This window comes from Crassostrea angulata, chromosome 10, assembly GCF_025612915.1.
Source record: "Crassostrea angulata isolate pt1a10 chromosome 10, ASM2561291v2, whole genome shotgun sequence".
Taxonomy (NCBI): domain Eukaryota; kingdom Metazoa; phylum Mollusca; class Bivalvia; order Ostreida; family Ostreidae; genus Magallana; species Magallana angulata.
The window spans coordinates 42,777,196-42,796,413 of NC_069120.1; the positions used below are offsets into that span (position 1 = coordinate 42,777,196).

General features: G+C 32.6%; 3 protein-coding genes across 3 annotated transcripts in view; all 3 read left to right on the top strand.

Moving 5' to 3' along the window:
- Positions 1-19,218, top strand: part of LOC128165359 (uncharacterized) — an 84,812-nt gene that overhangs the window by 17,933 nt on the left and 47,661 nt on the right. The window lies entirely within an intron of this gene.
- LOC128165357 (uncharacterized) lies at positions 5,842-8,095 on the top strand. The gene is made up of 4 exons (XM_052829774.1): positions 5,842-5,968; positions 6,075-6,296; positions 6,528-6,672; positions 7,845-8,095. The coding sequence occupies exons 1-4, from the start codon at positions 5,966-5,968 to the stop codon at positions 7,904-7,906; spliced, it is 432 nt and encodes a 143-aa protein (XP_052685734.1). The 5' UTR covers positions 5,842-5,965; the 3' UTR covers positions 7,907-8,095.
- LOC128165361 (neuroligin-4, X-linked-like) lies at positions 10,153-17,755 on the top strand. Its single transcript, XM_052829779.1, has 5 exons — positions 10,153-10,277; positions 10,855-12,414; positions 12,786-12,917; positions 14,379-14,508; positions 16,208-17,755. Exons 2-5 carry the CDS (start codon positions 10,856-10,858, stop codon positions 17,753-17,755), a joined length of 3,369 nt encoding a protein of 1,122 aa, XP_052685739.1. The 5' UTR covers positions 10,153-10,277; position 10,855.

The following is a 19,218-nucleotide window of genomic DNA, read 5'->3' on the forward strand; positions in this document are numbered from 1 at the left end:
TATTTTTTTTGCTTACAAAAATTACCAAATTAATGTTACAACTTGAAAAATGAAAAACAATCACTTCCTTGTCACTGACCAGGAAGTCAATATTTATTTTGATATATTCATATACTTTATCGCTTGCACAGTAAGGGATGTATAGTTAATTTCAAAATAAAAATTGCATTATTATTTTTTTCTTCGATTCTCGTTCTGGATATTTGTTTATTTATAATTATACTATACACGTTCACGTTGCACTCTACATATGCTGTACTACTATATACGGTAATTCAGGACTGCTTTCGTACATTTAAGTTCTCCGACCCTCAGACTCAAAATATTTTTTCATCATGAAAATGTTATTCTTCCTATTAACTTTATAAATAAAACGTAATACAAAGAAAGTTATCGATGGTATTGAAGCATTTTATTGTTATTGCAAATTTGCTTACGATGGATATAAAAGAATAAATATATATTATTTGAGAAAAAAAAATTATGAAATATTTTACCGATGGATTGATGGCTTCCACCCTTTTACTTACGTAAAGTTATTATAGATTTCCTTAGACCCACTAAGCCAAGAATATCGTTGAATTAATTATTGTAGTAATAACAGTAGAAGTGGCTGATAAAGTTTGTCTCTGTAAAACGCAAATATATGGCTCGAATAAAAATAAATCTAGAAATGTAGCGTTACTGGACATGGTTGAGGATCGGAGATCGTTTATTTTAATTCGTTATTTTAACAGCAAATCAGCAAAACACCAAAATGTGCGCACTTTTTCCATCTAATCAAATGTTGACTTTAGTAAAGTCGATTGATCGCACTTTTTCTGACTAATACAAATGATGATAATAATAATAATGTTAATTAAATAATGTTATGAAATAAAAGCAAAATCGAATCAGTAATAATACCTCAGTTCTTCACTGACAATATCACAATTAGCTCGTATTCTTTATTTATATATTGACACCGATGTCTGATACAGAAATATGTAAGTACATAACTTAATTTTTACTGTTAGATGTAATATTTGTTTTTTATTCATTGGTATGAATATTAATTACAAATAATTCTCATGACAATGATTATTTTACAAAGTGAATTGAAAGCGTAGAAAAATGAATTATGTATAGGTAATAGTTTATTCAGAGACTAAACCATATATGTATGCTTAAACCATTGGATGTCAGACACATTATATTTTAATTAGTTATTTTCTGTACTCAACAACATCGGGGTTTTTTTAATTTGACGGTTACATAACACTAAACCAAAATAAGCATTACTTGGGTTTGACGATTTCCAAAGTATATGCATGAAAATTAAAGTTCCGTCACGCTCACAATAATTTAAGAGAGAGACATGAACAAGTCATGACATACATTAATTATGTGATAACTGACGTATAAGTTCAATTTGCCATTATTTATGCAGAAGTCAAAAGATCATTTTTTTTAAAACTGTTAAAATCTTCATTATTAAAAAAATTTGAGTATAAACTTGTACTCCTCGATTCCTTTTTTGAAATCGGTATATAGACTTACGAGAAAATGGGGTTTTTTTCGTTTATAATCTCTGTATAAGGTATCTCTATTTATAGTAAGACTGCAAGCATTTTAAGGCAATCTGTTAGAAATGATTTGAAAGAAAAAAGGCAAACGATATATTACAATACGTGTTTAATTTATCGAAAGTGTTATAGTCATTTTCATACCTACACATACAAAAACATACATTAATGCCACTCAAACAGGTGTATACGATGTGAGATGTCATAACACTTACTGTGGTTCATTAGTACCTCAACACATTTATCAAGGTTGCATGCACCTTTTCTATTTCATCAGATTTATTATATGACTTTTTTGAAATAATAATAATATACCCTTGAATGCGTTTGAATATTGCAATTGAAATCATTATGATATACATAAAGCCATTCATGATATACATAGAGCCATTCATGATATACATGAAGGCATTCATGGGGTCATTGGCTGTATGGATGTCAATCAAATAATGTGAAACCACAATGAAACCGAAACCGATTTGTTTTACTCTCCAAGTGCCACAATTAATACCTCTGCCTTATGTTTAATTCATGGTCGTATAAATCACGAGTCTCTCTGTCTAGACTGTGTGAAAACCAACCAGCTGCCACGCAGTGTGTAAAAATCAATTCTACAGAATTATGCAGTGACATAAAAAATATATATATATTTTTTAGATATGCAACTTTAGCATTTTCATTTTTTTTATCATAAATTTGATTCTTTCTGTTATCAATTCAGATAAAAATTCTATAGTTAAGCTTTTGAAAACAAATTTACAATTATAGTTGTATCTATTTAATTGTATTTGATTTTCTATGGTCGATAAAAAAATGGGTATATCACTTTAATTTTTCTCAGTAGTAAGAAATTAAAAGAATTTAAATTAGTCATTGAAATTAGGTAAGTATTTTAAAAAAGATATCCCCAACTTAGCTGCAGGACTGTAGCTCCCGGTCTGAAAAAATTCGGATGGACGACCTGGGAGCTACAGTGCCTCCCATAGTAAAAAACTGCAATTTACGGCGCACAAAAAATTGCGCTAGTTTTGGACTTATTAACCTTATTTTCACACAAATTCTGTAAAAATAATTAGTACCATTAAATTCTTCAGCAAATTTACTACTGATATCATCACTTTACTTGCCTCAGATTTTTTCTTAAACATGATAACCGACCTCGGAAAAAGAAGTATGTTAATTTACGTCGAGATCGAGAGTCGCCATTTTTAAATGTAAACAAACTTGCACCACTTTAGTTTACAGGGCTGTTGATGGTGTTTAAAAGACTATCAGAAGCAAGTGAAGTGACGACATCTGTAGTAAAATGTCCGAGGAATTTTTTGGGATCGAAGATTTGTACAGAATGTGTTCGTAAATGAGATTAATCAGTCCAAAACTAGCGCATTTTTTTGTGCGCCGTAAATTGCAATTTTTTACCAAGGGAGGCACTGTAGCTCCCAGGTCGTCCATCCGAATTTTTTCAGACCGGGAGCTACAGTCCTGCAGCTAATCCCCAACTTTAGCTGTTCAAAGAGAGGGTATGAATTCTTGATTTTCACACATTACAAGTAAGACAAGAAAGTGCATCATTATTTTTTAAATAATGAAAGCAGTCAGTATAGCAAATATGTAAGACTTTTTTAACGTGTATGCATAAAATGCATTTAAATGAAAAATTTACAAAAATAAATCAGTTACGTGCGCAGGTGCATATATTGTCTTTCTTTCAAAACATTGCATCTACAAAACACTTTGCCTTATCTTAAGGTCTCCCTTGCATATCAAGGCGCGATTTTTCTGACAAGATTTTAATAGTTACAGCTTTAAATTATTTGTATAGATTTGAGTCATGTTATTTACATTGTAAGATGAAATAGAAATATTAGCATCTGATGGGAAAGATGAATTTAAGGGAACTTAACATAGCTTTTTATAAAAAAAAAAAAGAAAAAAAAAAAAAAAAGAAAAGGAATACCTTCGTTGCAGCTTTCCCAAAAATATATAATAACCATCTTCTATTATTACAGTACCTGCAACGTTATTTTTTACAAGATGAACGATAGGATAGGATTCACGCACGATAGGATAGAATTAACGCACGATAGAACAGTATACACGCACGAAAGGATATGATTAGCGCACGATAGAACAGAATACACGCACGATAGGACAGGATTGATACACGATAGGAAAGGATAAACGATGTTCACGATAAACGTACAATTGCTTTAAACGATCTTCACGAATAGCAGAATTTAAGAAAGAATAAAGATTTACGAGGAATTTCTGTTTAGTAACAATTGCCGAGTTAGTAATCATCGCTGCATAATTTATAGAATGTATAAAAATGACTTAATTTTTTTAACTATAATTATGAGCTTAAATGATACATAAATTTTCTGTATTGTTAACATTGTTTTCATTACCAAACACTCTTGCCGATCGCCGCGAATATTTCAGCCCAAGATCAAATCACACGGAAAATAGCGGATTCAATTATAAAAATCCAACTCTTGTTTAAGGTAAATATAAAATCTATCATAAATACATTTCTTTCTGTATAAAAAAAATGCTGCATGAAAATACAAATAATATTATATACAAGTTAAATGGATATTTACGCAGATGCACATTCCGCGTACGATTTGTTAACATTGTTTTCATTACCACACAGCCAAATGCCAAAAACATTTCAGCCCGAAATCAAATATCACACGGAAAATAATGGGTTCAATTAAAATACAACTCTGGTTTTAATTATATATAAATTAAATATTAAATACTTTTGTTTCTGTAAAATAATATGAATGAAAAACAAATTATATTGCATTAAAGTTAATGTTCACGCAGGAATTCACTCCGCGTACGATTTAATATGTTCGATATACAGGTAAATATGTTATCTTGTTCCTAAGAACTTCGATAGTTTACATTAAGTTTTGATTTTCAATCCTTACACATATGATTTACATGTAATGTTCGCTAATTTTGATTTTAAAAAAAATTAAGAAATAAGTATCATGATAGAATGCTGAATAGAATTTTACAATTCGAACTGAACGACTTGCAACTTTGAAATAATTTTACTTGCTTATGAAAAGACACGCAACGATTACTCCGGTAGGATAAACGGAAAAACTGTTAAAATTGAACGATAAACCTGATAGGATTAACGCACGGTAGGATAGGATTAACGCACGATAAAACAGTATACACGCACGAAAGGATAGGATTAACGCACGATACGACAGGATTGAAACACGATACGATAGGATAGGATTGTAAAAAATAACGTTGCGGGTACTGTAATTGTTATATTCATTAAACCGTTTGTTATATAGCAAATCTGTATCACGGACATCTTAGGTTGGTTGGATTTGTATAAACCAAATGCTAAAATATGAAAATTGATACAGATTTATTGTACTTATGCTCGGGCGCGAGCATATCCACATAATACACGTTCGGATTTTGATCGAAATAAAAAATCATATATAAGAAAGAATAAACATAACTTCTAACAGTTTGAATCTTTAAATAACTGCGGGTTGTTGTTTACCAAACTAATGTTTTGTGAAGAAAAAGTGATTACTTCCAACATAAGAAAAGTATTATTTGCCATATGGAACATCTTTATATAAGAAGCATATGCTTGTCAGAAATACATAATACTGTGCGATACGAGTCATGTACCAATTGCCAAAATTAATTACTAGTTCAAAAACACACACTTTACCGAAACCACACACCCTAATCTGTCTTGAATACATATCTTTAAAATGATTACAAGAGCAAAACAAAACATAAAAACAGGAATCTTGCTATTTTTTAAATCTAGTATACCAGCATGACAAAGTTATTTTGCAGAAAAGATTTATTTTTAATCGTAATTCATATTTTTTTGCAGACTGAAAGACAAACTGATAATGTTTTAAACTGATACTGTTTTGAAAACAGAAATCCTCCAGGACATAAAAAGTTTAAATCTTTGAAATATAATTCATGAAATGCCATCTCAATGCTCTAAAAACACACCATGTCCCGTTTTAAACCATAACCTGACATATTTAGTTAATATTGTGGCAGGTGATTAATAGCGTTTTGTCTTAAACTGATGCTGAAAAAAATCATGAATATTAAAATAACTCAGTTAAATTGAGGGTCAGTGTCACATTGTAAATCACCAATTTTGATATGACGTAAGTGCATTCTTTTTATTGGTTTGTAACGCAAAATACCTCACCTTTGGTAACACAGGAGGTCCTTCCCACTGAAAGGTATAAATATTTACATTGTTTCCAGAAAATTAAAAGTAAAATCCAAAAGTTTCAAGGGTGTGTGTGTGTATAAAAGAAGTTCGTCTGTTGTTTTGGTAGACAAGTTATTACTTGCGACGTACCTTGTAGACATTGCTTAATATGGTAAGATAGTATTGATGACTTTTTAAAAGTTAATTTTTATTTGCTTTCATTTCTGTGAATTTTTGTTTGCTGTATTCATATGATTGATTCATATTTTTTGGTGCAGTTTCGGTACCTTTTGGTTTTTTCATTGACCTTTTTGCTGCTAACGGAAGATGTATACGCCTGGAGAAGATTAAGGAAATTCTTTAGGAAAGTGGGTAGGGTCATTAAAAGAATCCCAAAAGAAGCTGCAAATGCTGTAAAAACTATTGCTCAAGTTCGTACTGCAGTTGATGCTGTAAAAGGCGTGGGGGCTGCGGTTGGGAAAAGATCAACAGACGATGAAGTAAGAATATTATTAAAACCTGATATACTCAAACTTTTGTATGATTATCGCTTATTGATTTAATGGTTCTGTACATGCATACAGTCACAAAAATTTCTTACCATGGTTTGTAGTATGACTGCAATAAGCAGACAAGTATAACTGTTATCTAAACAAAACTAGATTGCCCAGGTAAATCAAAAGGTCAAATTTTAAGAGTACATCTAAGTTTCCGGTTTTGTTTTTGCATAGATATTCGAACTGAATGTCTGTGATTTCCAATCCTTTGATCTTGACGATGATCAGCGCATCAGTGAAACAGAGTTGTCAATATTGATTGATATTACTGGGCTCATGGACTTAGATGAGTTTTTTGAACAAATGGATAACAACAAAGGTAACTCGAACATTTCTTAAAATGTAAAACTTTTATGTTCAGTTTCCAAATAAAAACATGATAAACTATTTAGACTTTCGATATCTTTTATCCACTATTTAAGTTGAACAAAACTTCATAATTCGACCAAACGTATAGAAGCTATAGATATGGTTGATACCATAACTCGTATTTATTTGTGGAGTTAGAAAAAATTGCGATAAATATAAAACGTGCTGATAATTTTATGATTATGATATTTACGTCTCTTAAACGAATATGTTTGATCCTCTAAATATAATAAGTTTTGTAATAAATGTTTGTTTTGAAATGCTATCTCTCTGAATGTAGTTTTTAAAAATCCAAACGTGATAGAGCAACACCTGCCAAAACTTCCAAAGCACACCGATTTTATATTTAGGATCTGGCTAATAGCCTGAAAATGCTCGTAGCGGGATGATTATAAAAACCCAAAAAGACCCTTTAAATCCTCATACTTTATTAATATAAATAATTAATTGTAACATAGTAAAAATATAATACATAAGACTATAAGTATTTGGATCACATAAATTTCTTTGTTTTGCCTCGGACTAGAATGTCGCGACGTCATTGGATGAAACGCGTCACGTGGCTGCCTTACAAATTTCTTTAAAAGGCAAGCGTCAAAATTTATAGGGCAACATGGCGGACGTAACGTTATTTGTACTGATTTTCCACACAAACGTTTGTTTACATATCAAACTTTAGGTCCTCGACAAAACAAAACACTTATCAGGTTTGTTACTGACTGTTTAAAGAAATTTGTGGGGTCGGTAAAGTCCATAGAAGGCTCGGCTCCGCCTCGCCTTCTATGGACTTTACCGACCCCACAAATTTCTTTAAACAGCCAGTAACAAACCTAATAAGTAATATTATATACATGTACATAAATACACAAAAGTCAAAATTATGATTACCCTTGAAAAAAGAAAAAATCATTCGATACCATTAAAATTGTTTAACTAGCTTGAATTTGTTTTACTCTTTAACCTAACTCTGAGTTCATGCATTTTAACAAAGATATGGAAAGTTTAACTAAGACCTGAACATTCAAATTATTGCAGAAAACATCAGAAATGCAATCCTGGAAATTTTTAATAGTTTTCTCTTTTTTTTTCCTTTTTATAGTTTTCTCTTTTTTTCATTTGCAGATGATGTCGTCACCTTAGAGGAATACAACAGTTCACAGCTGATTAAGGAGGCTTGCACTTGAATATATATGATATGTTAGCATTTTTTTTTAAACTTTTATTCTCGTTATATTTTTGTATGTTATGTTTTCAAAAAACATTATTTGCGTAAAAATTATGGTGATATTAATTGTTGTTATTGAGTACTTTATGATCGTTTCATAAAGATACCATTGTTTTAATTTTAATTGTATTATACTTTTGCATACGAGGTTTTCAGAAATATAATTTGTTTCAATAATTTGTCGTTTTGTTTTTTTAAGGGAGGGTGGGGTGGGGTTTTTTTTTGGGGGGGGGGGGATTGATGGATGGATGGATGGATAGATAGATGCCGTCATAATTTTTAAGAATAAGCGAATTGGAGTTATCCACCATTTATTTACTCTCACGTATTTAAATTCTTATTTTAACACTTTACACGCATCTGAGAGTTTGTTGTTTATTTTACTAATTCTAGTTCAACACGCTTTAATATAATGAAAACAAACTGCTTAAAACCAATATTGATTATTAGTATCTTGATTCGTATAATTTTATCAATCTGAATTATTAAATTCTCATATAAATTGTTAATATCTGAATTAATAAAGTTTGAAATCCATTCTTACATCGATAATGAAAAGGATATCATTCATAATATTAATAAAAAAAAATTAGTCTTAAAAAGAAATGTGTGTGTGCGTGCGTGCGTGCGTTGGTGTGTGTCTGTGTTTAATGCTTTCAAACTGCTGTATCTAAATAAGAATGTCGTATGACTTAAATTGCTTGGTAATAGACAATCTATTATACATTGTATTTGAAGTTCAATTTTATTCTCACGTAACGATGTACATCTTGTTAAAGCGAAAAATACTTGCATCCTACTTTATTAAAAGAAGTTTGAAAATGCCGTTTTGGCTGCAAACAAGTTATATGGCTAAAAACTAGTGTTTCGAGTCACCGTGAGACAAGTTTTTAATTGGAATGGTGTTGCAATCGTTTAGAAAGATCATCGGTTAGGTTTGAAGTTTCTGTTTGGGGTTCTTATTTTTTTTTTTAATTTTATTCTATAAATGTGATATGTATTTCTTTTCTGACATGCCTCTACAGGTAAACAAGAACAATCCTTAGTAAATGGTTATACTTTTAATTTGATGACAACAAATACGTCACATTTCCCCCAATATTAAACTGTTCTTTAGTCTTCAGTTTAAATAATATGTCTTAAGGTAACTCCATACTCGTAAAGTTCTCTGAGGAAAGTTGAAAAACCGAACTGATTTCAACTGAATAGACTTTAATGTCATCAATTGTTAGAAAAAATATACATGTCATCACACTTTTTGAGATGCCAGACAAACATAAACTAAAGCATATTTTAGCATCAGAAAACTGTAATTTTTTTGGTTAAAAGTAAAATCTTGTAGGCAGAAATTTGTTTTTCTTGTTTAATTTTAATGTCAACTTTATCAGAAAACTAAAATTACAAAAATATTTTAAAATTAATCGTTGGAATAAGAAAAACTATAGCATTTAAACATACAACTGAGAGAAAAGTCAGAAAAAGAGTTATTTCCCCTTTGCATAGATAAGATGTATAAAAATTTGGAAATTTAGGATAAACTTAAGTGCGAAAATATCTTGAACCTACCAATAATTCTAATTACATCCATGTGATTGTATTCACATAATATAAATAAAACTACCTTGCACAATTTTTAAAGAATTCAAAGTTTTACAAAAAAGTGTGACATCACAGAACACTGGATCTACTTTAAAATCACAAACATTCCATTCATACCGCTTGTGTACGGTTATTATGAAGGAACAGTATGATTTAGGTTCAACATAGTTAATCCCCACTAAACTGGATAAAAATACATCCAAATCACGTGGTGCACTTTTTTTTTTAATATTGGTTTCGAACTCATGATTAAGTATATCATTTTTTTGGCGCTTTATCCCATTGCACTGAACTGTTAAACAGTTGAAACAAAAAAAGACATAATAAATTCATTTTCTAATTAATAAGAAGTACATCATAATGTGAAAATGTCCATTACATCATTGGGGATTCAGATTTGATTAGAAAAACAAAGACTCACTTGCACAAATAATTCAACAAACTAATTACCAGTAAATGAAAAAAGGCCTGCTACCAATGCGAATGTTAATAAATTTATGATATACATCAACATGTAGTAAGTTACAGTAAGGAAAAGGCGTTACTGTTTTACCTATAAATACTATGGTATATCTAAACATTGATCGTGATGAAAGAGGAAAATCTCATTATTTAAACAAAACGTGTAACCTTTGAACACGTGTGTACAAATGCTTGTAAAGAGCACGTTATACATTTATCGATATACCCGGGTTGACCTGACAAAGCGGAACAGATAACAAACTAAAAAGGTAAGAAAAATGACATCGCTCTCTGTAAAATTATTCCTCTGAATTACTTACAAGTTGTCAGAAGTCTAGATCGGGTGCAATTGAATCTTTGTGTAATTATATATTATTAAATTTGCACGTTTACCTTACGTCTAAATGCAATTCAACTAATGTGGGGCATGTTCCCGTGTGCTAAATAATCATGTAAGAAGAGCAATGGTGTTAGATAAAGTCAGACAGTAAACAAACATGGAATGAACCTTCATTATGAAACGTCTGATAAACTTGTTCGAGGATACAAAGAGAGAGAGAGAGAGAGAGAGAGAGAGAGAGAGAGAGAGAGAGAGAGAGAGAGAGAGAGAGAGAGAGAGAGAGAGAGAGAGAGAGGTGAAATCAAATAAGAGAGAATTGAGATAAATTATCTTAGTTATTTATAAAAAGATGCATTTAATTCAATATGGTTTAAGGGCATGATTTAGCAGATTGTAAAATTAGAACATACCATACTTGTGTATATCATAAATCGGTCAATATTCCTTATCATTTTTTTTATCATATTCTTATAAATCAATATATTTCATATTTATATTTTTTTCAGAATGAGAGGCAAACCATTTTTGCATTTCCATCTATTAATCGCATTTGTAGTATCATGCACCCTTCTAAGGAAATGTCAAGGACAATTAGAGGTGACAAGGACAACCTCTTTAGGAGACATAACGGGAGTACGAACCTTAGTACCAGGAACCCCCGACACACATGTCGATCAATTCCGTAAAATCCCTTACGCACTTCCACCGGTTGGACATTTAAGATTTCAAAAGCCCCAACCCTTTGGAAGCTGGAACGGAACACTAGAAGGCAGAGACTTTGGACCTTCGTGTATGCAAGGTCAGTCAGCATTCTTTTTTGATGTTCCAAACAAAGATTTATCGGAAGATTGTCTGTTTTTGAATATCTATGTTACCAGTAATGCCTCTCCCAATGGTAGCCTTCCGGTTATGGTTTGGATTCACGGCGGGGCCTTTCTTTACGGACAAGGAATGTTTTATAATGCCTCTAATTTAGCATCAGTCGGCAACGTTGTGGTAGTTACCCTAAATTATAGACTTGGACTTTTTGGGTTTTTTACTTTGAATAACCCGGTCGCACGTGGAAATTACGGTATATACGATCAAATACTCGCCCTACAATGGATCAATGACCACATTGCCTCTTTTGGAGGAGATCCCAATTCCATCACAATATTTGGGGAATCTGCCGGTGGAATGAGCACTAGTCTTTTGTCTCTGATACCTTCCAATAAAGGCTTGTTCAAAAGAGTAATATCACAAAGTGGAACATCCAACAGTCCATGTCTGATGGCAGATAACTCTCACTTTCTTTCAGAGTTAGTTGGAACAAGTGCTGGATGTACAACTGCTCAAACTGACAAACAAGTACTACTGGACTGTATGAGAGGGATTCCAGCAGAGACACTACAGCATGTCGTAGAAACGATTTATGCTTCTTCCGATGAAGTTAGATTTGTTTTGGGATTCGGTCCCGTTGTGGACGGGGAGCTCTTTCCCGACCAACCAACCAAATTGCTTTCAGACGCGTATCCTAATCACCATTATTTCTTTCGATCTCTAGATCTTTTGACTGGAGCAACTTCAGGCGAAGGGTCACTTCTTTTTATACAACTAAGCGATCCCAAATTACAAGCTCGTTATGAGTACAACGTTTCCGAAGGGTTATCAAAAGATGTTATGTGTAACTTGGTTGCTCCTGGGCTGGTAAAAGATCACTTCCAAAATAATCAAAAATTAGCTAATATGATATGCGACGAATACAGTGTTGGTCCGTCGGAAGGTCTCCAGTCACAAAGTGTAAGAACGACTGAGGCTCACGGGGAGTTTTTCCTGACGGCCCCAGTGATTGAACTCGCCAATCTCCATTCAGACAGAAATGGAATGGCAAGCACGTTCGTCTACATGCATTCACGCATCAACCCTGTTCATATCGGACCACCCTCACCATCATGGTTCACAAAAAGTGTACACGCAGATGAACTATTTTATTTATTTGGGATACAGCAATATTCAAACATAGATCCCGCAGACCTGGAGTTTTCTAGAATGTTGATGACCTACTGGGCCAACTTTGCACGACATGGGTAATGCAACAAGTCAATTGGCGTCAACTTATTGTTCTCATTGTTGATCACATTGCAATTTTAACATACTATAGACTTTTGGCTTCGTTAACTTGAACGCAGAGCTGCAAAACTGTAGTTGATCACTTTTTGCTGCGGTTCAAAGACCACAAAGTTTAGATTTATTAGTGGAAAAAAATTACAAGTATATAGGGACAATTTTACTTCAGTTTCAACGCCACAAAATTAATTTAGTTATACCGGTATATTAGTGTACTCAAAAGCGGCTTTTATGATAATTTTAGCTTGAAATTCCTTTTATAAAATATCGACAACATATAACCTAACCAGTTACACAGTTGATACAATGAAAGCATTTTTCTTTATTCCAGAAATGTGAATAGTGGAGATGACAAATCTGTACCAACTTGGCCACTCTACAGTGTAGATCATCAACTTTACAATGACTTTGGTTCAGACATTACAGTTCAAATTTCTCCTGCCAAAAGAGCGCACCAGTTCTGGTACAGAGAAATACCGAGGGCCTCCAAATCTGTGAATCATTCCCACGACCCTGGTGAATTGTGATAATAATATTAGGTCTTATTTTTCGTTCTGTCACCCTTTGAAAGCAAAAATACAGAATCATAAATTTCTTCAATACTCTGTGAGTGTAAACTGTTGTTTAACTATTAAATCAAACAATACTCTCTTCTTGTTTATCTGGTATGTTATTATTTGTATACCATAAAAAAAATCTAGATATAAACGCGTATGTTTATTAAAATTCGTGCATAGAGTGAATGCAAACTAGAATATGTTGTCTTGCATATATACCTAAGTAAAATGGAGAAAATGAATATTATTTTATGTTCATACAACTACATTTCTGCGGTGTTACCATCTAACTCTATGTATATGCTGTAAATTAACGTTTGTAGAAATCATCTTGAGTTGGAAACTCAGAATGGCTATAGTAAATATGGAATAAAATTTCGTTCCATCCCTACCTACATCCTTCACTTATTCATGCGTTTAACCCATAAGGTATCCTTCTATCCTTCTCTGTATTATATATTCATTAACTCCATTAACTTTATTATTAAGAAATAATACTTTGATTTATTTTGTATAGAAATTTAATTTTCTTCGATGATTTATTTAATAAAGCAATTTGTGTCTGTAAATATTTTCGACCCATAAAGGAATTTGCAAGTACGTCTCATGATATCATAATATTATTCATTTCAATTATTAATTTCAAAAGAAAAGAAAGCCCCGTCTTGATTTACAGATAAAACATGAAGAATAAAAGTAGTATACCATAATTTATATTTAGCAAGATTGAAAATGTAATCTTTTTCGAAAACACAATGTACGATATAAAAAAAAAACAAATTATTAAGTATGAGGAAAGCAATGATATAGCCATTCGAATTCACTAATTATATATAAACGAATTGAATGTATATATGGTGAACGATTTGCATATGTCATGGCTATGAATGCTAGTAACATAACACATATATCTACATTTATAAAAGGAATATTACTTGATTAATATTATTTTATATTATAATCTGGTACAGTTTTGTGAAATTGCAACGCAGTGGTCAAATAGATGTGTTCCGCGATAAAGATAAAAATCCGAGATAACCTGATAAGTAATGAGCAAATTTAAACCTTGTAATGAAATAGGCGTATCAAGATTATTTCTTTTCGGGGCGGCACAGTTGTAAGCTTCTTTTCAAGGTAAGGTACATAATAACCAAACTTTTATAATTCATTGTTGTAATATTATTTATCATCAAAATACAAAAAAAATATACGAAAATAATTAATATCGATATTATAGAAATCATACTGAAGTAAAATGTATAAATATTCTGATTCAAATCTATTATCAAAGAAGTTGAAAATAATTCTTTAAAAAGTAAAAACGAACCATGCAATTGATGAAAGTTATTCTAATGCCGTTATTCTAGGAAGATGTCAGCATTTATCAAGTTGTTTTTGGCCGCTTGTCTATGTTCCACAATTGTGGTAGCGGCGGGTACACCCCCTAAGCCTACCGGTATGACAACTCCCCAGAAGACATCGCGTTCCAGACCCACAGTTAAACCAAAGACAACCGTTGCTATAACAACTGACAATTCTCTTGTGACATCAAATTCTAAGAAACCAATAAGCAGCAGAGTTGTCACGTCCCAGTCTAAGACAACGCAAAGGCCTGGAACGACGCAAAAGCCAGTCTCAACAACCAATGCAGCCGACACACGATCCATTGCGTTAACGACGATGGTTGTGAGCGTTATTGCATCACTAGCATATATGTAAATTCTGGGAGCGGATTGAATTTGACAAATATGAAGTTCTAACAACGTCTGAAGGCGATGTCCAAAGAGCAGAATTGTCATGAATAACAGATTTATCATGCAATATAATTATGTATATTACATTCTATTGTTTCATTTGAAACATTAAATTGCTTTAAATGATCTAGTTGTATGTGTTGATTTGTTCGTATTTCATTAAAATGTTAATTGAAATATATCAACAGCTTCATTAAGCGTGTTTCTCTTTAAAAATTAAAATGATGACAGCAGGTTTGCATATTTTGTGATATTTTGATAAAATATTATTTTCACTAAATTGTCTTTAAAACACTGATATTGTCTGTTTTGAGGTTCATAGAGGTGTGGACTTTTACCAAGCTTTGAAGAGAAGTCTATAACGTATGCTATTTTTTCTGCATTGATCATCTTCTGCATAGCTTGTTTAAGCCATTATTTGAATGCATATTTTTCTGTTGCTTTTAAAATCTTCGTTTTACGATAATCTATAAGCATTAACTTATTTGTTTGATTAATAATTGGTTTTAACTAAAATATTTTTTGTCGATATATAGAATAATTGGTTTGTATTAGGGATTTCAAAATGGGGTTATGTTATCTGCTGTTATTTTCATTTTAGATAGGGTTAACTGCGTTCGTCGTACCCTGTGTGCAGAAAAGTACCCAACTACATGTATTCATCTTCCCTAAAAATCTAAAAATTAAAATCTCTATCAATTACGTACAGGAATCATGAGGTTGTGTTCTTCAACAAAAACGAATATGCGATTCAACAGACAACAGCGTTTCTGTGGGGAAATACCATTTATCATGATATGATTGCATAATCAAATGTGTATATTAAATTGAGTTGATTCTAGGCGGATAGACAATAAGCTACGTCGTGAATATTAGAATAAGTATGCCACTTCGGTGGTATCACTAGTACATGTACCTAGCGGAAACACCTAGATATTGAAGTGACCGAATCACAAGTCTATCAGATCCGACGACTATTTACGTACACTGTACGTTGTTTACTCGAGATATGTCATTGTGTAATCCAATCGAAAGCCGCATCCGAAAATCATAACATAGCCATGATTTTAACAATAACCGTATTTATCATAAAATAAAATATAAAGGTTAAATTTCTAACTTGTTTGCTGGCTCTCTACAAAATGAAATTATTTTTCTTTTTCAATCAATCAAAATTAAGGTCAATAACTATGACTTCAGAACCAACATGTGTGTCAATAAATGTATTTACTTTGATATGAACCCGCAAACGTCCAGTGCGCATGAAATATGTTTACAACACTGTCGACAATTTTGTAACTTTACAATTAGTAATCAAGTGGAAACCATGAATGTGAGTATGGAATATACTTCAAGATGTATAATAACTAGGACCACTTTAATTTTTTTAAGACAGAATAACTCTTAACATAATCACCATATTTTTTTACGCTTTTTTTCAGCGAGAAATTCAAATAACGTTGTGTGTTGTTATTTCTATGATGTGCAGCGAACCTGTATCTAGTGAACAACCGTACACGTTAAAAACAAAACTCGGTGATGTAATGGGTATTCGTAAAACGGTCAACAACGGATCAACCAATGTGTTCAGCTTCCTTAACATACCTTACGCCAAACCCCCTACTGGTGACCTTCGTTTTGCAAAACCGGAACCATTTGGAAAATGGAACGAAACTCTAAATGCAACAAAATTAGGAAAGGCTTGTATTCAACCTCCAGATCCGTTTAATCAATCAATCTTACACGGATTATCAGAAGACTGCTTACAGTTGAATATTTATGTTCCAAATAACGTCTCTTCTGGTGTCAAAAGGAGTGTGATGGTATGGATCCATGGTGGTGCGTACATCTATGGATCGGGAACTTTGTATAATGGGACCATGCTAGCGGCCCGGGGTGACGTAGTGGTTGTCACCATTAACTACCGTCTTGGAGTATTTGGTTTTCTATCTTACAATGAAACCATTGCTAGGGGTAACTATGGTCTGTGGGACCAAATACTGGCTCTCAAATGGGTGCAAGAAAACATTGAAGACTATTCGGGCGATCCTTCATCAGTGACAATATTTGGTGAATCGGCTGGAGGCTTTAGTGTTTCCCTTCTGTCGTTGATTCCTAGCAATAAGAGATTATTTCATCGCGTTATTGCAGAAAGCGGAGTGTCAGACTCCTTCTTTTCCCTGTCTGTGCATGCTAAAATCACATCCATTACACTGGGTGATGCTCTTAGTTGTGTGTACGACCCACTTACAAGAAATTTTAAAACTGTCCTCTTTTGTATCAGATCAAAATCTGCTGAGGAAATTCTAAACGATTTAGATAAAGTCGGTATTTATTTTCTGTCATCATTGACGACTGAAATACCGTTTGCTCCAGTAATCGACGGAGAATTGTTCAACGATTTTCCATCCAAGGTGTTAGCTAATGATTTATCAGATGAGCTAGCATTTTTCAAATCTCTGGATATGATAATTGGCAATTGCAACATGGAGGGTTCTTTATATTTAGGGATGACGCCACAGGAACAAGAGAAGTATCACATAAATATCACTGCTGGAATACCCCAGGATTTTTTCTGCGAGAAGTTCATTCCTGCACTTGTTGGAACCTACTTTGACCATAACTCAAAGGTCTCTGAAGCTATTTGCAAGGAGTACAAAGTAGACAATGACCCGGATGAACAAAGTCGTCAGGTACTTCAAATGTACACAGATATGTTCTTCATTTCTCCGACATTTACGTCTCTCTTCGCTCACTCTGGTGGCAAAGCGTATCAAAGTACGTACCAATACGTGTTTACAAATAAGACACCGTTGCCTTATGGTGCCCCTCGACCCCCATGGTACAGAGGGGCTGGTCATGCCTCCGAACTTGTATTTCTCTTCGGTATAGAAGACCTTCATTATCGGAACATACCGGTAACACCAGAGGAATTTCAGCTGTCCTACGTAATGAAGGATCTATGGGTCAATTTTGCCAAAACAGGGTAAATGTTTATCAATAAATCATGTAGACTAGTATTTTAAATAGATGGAGACTGTGAACGTGTTGTTTGTATAGCTATCTCCAGATCGGATGTAAATTCCATACCATGCAATAACCGTCATAAATCCAACTTTTTTTTTTAGAAAACCAAGCCGACCTGGACTCCCTGAGTGGCCTCAGTTTGACCCTAACAACCAGTTCTATCTTCAGCTGAACTCCAATAACCTCACTGCATCTAAAAGTTACGAAACCAGAAGAATGAAATTCTGGTTAAATACTATACCCAATATTATTAATAATAATATTTAATTGCAAGAAAGAGCGTAGCTCATTAAGTGTAAAATATGCTAAAGCGGAAGACCTTTATAAGTCAAAATATTGTTTGGAAGGCATACACATGGTTTTTGGTGACTTTAAATGTATTGCACTGAATTAACTGAATTTGTACTATGGTTTTATTCATAACTTAGATATATAATGAATTAGCATGTTCTTTTATTTTCTACTTTCTTGAAATAAAATTAAGCTAACTCATTTTCCCTTTTTAAAATGGTTGTTTGGTTTTAAGTAACTTCAAAACTCTCACATTACTTTCTTTACAAACAAATTTTTTCATCAACTTTTTGTATTATTTCAAGTATCTAACTTTTATCAGTGATTATTCATAGTAGAAATTGTGACCGTTGTACTAAAAATACTGAAACGCAATAAGCTAAACTGCTATAAATACGACAGCCCTTTGATGGTATGCATACGACATTTCATCCTCACAATGCCAGGGGTCCTGAGTCCACTTGTGGCCGTGGGACCAAAGACACAAGTGGACTCAGGACCCCTGACATTGTGAGGATGACGGAATTTGAATTTGGACTAATTGTTCTCATTTTACTTTCCTTTGTACAATTGCTGATGGCTCTATCATAGAACAACGGAACTTATCTATAGATCTTTATATATTGTGATTCGAGTTGAAGATCCTATTCTAATTTCTTTGGTTTTATTTTTTATCTTTGAAAGAAAAAACAATGGATCATATTACGTCAAAAATAAAACGTCCCTGGTGAATTGCGGATAATTTATTAAATTGGTTATAAGTGTAACCTGGTTGATCAAGTTGATTCAATAGATTAAACATTTAGTACTACAGTAGAATATACAAGTACCTTTATCTAAAACTTACTTTTAAATTGACCTTCAAGATCAAGAAAGTTTTAAAATCCTTCTTGTATTTTTGCTGAAGTCTATAGATTAGAAAAAATTATTTTTCCAATTTTAATATTTACAATGCATCAGAAAGGCATTTTTAATAGGCAACCGAAATTTGATTGTCATTTGTTGAGTTATGAGCGAGTTACAGAGCTTGAAATTCTTCGCTTTATAAACAAGGTGTTTGTTTAATTTTTGAACGTAAAAAATTCAGTTTTTAACCTTAAACGAATGTTAGGAACTTTTTATCTATGCTTAAAAT

What these genes read in the sequence shown, in the direction of transcription:
- LOC128165357 (XM_052829774.1), top strand. An exon ending in AAAGATCAACAGACGATGAA is followed by an intron (nt 6,297 to 6,527) that starts GTAAGAATATTA and finishes GTTTTTGCATAG; the next exon opens with ATATTCGAACTGAATGTCTG. An exon ending in ACAAATGGATAACAACAAAG is followed by an intron (nt 6,673 to 7,844) that starts GTAACTCGAACA and finishes TTTCATTTGCAG; the next exon opens with ATGATGTCGTCACCTTAGAG.
- LOC128165361 (XM_052829779.1), top strand. Translation starts at nt 10,856, where the DNA reads ATGAGAGGCAAACCATTTTTGCATTTCCATCTATTAATCGCATTTGTA. An exon ending in GCCAACTTTGCACGACATGG is followed by an intron (nt 12,415 to 12,785) that starts GTAATGCAACAA and finishes TCTTTATTCCAG; the next exon opens with AAATGTGAATAGTGGAGATG. An exon ending in AAAAGAGCGCACCAGTTCTG is followed by an intron (nt 12,918 to 14,378) that starts GTACAGAGAAAT and finishes CCGTTATTCTAG; the next exon opens with GAAGATGTCAGCATTTATCA.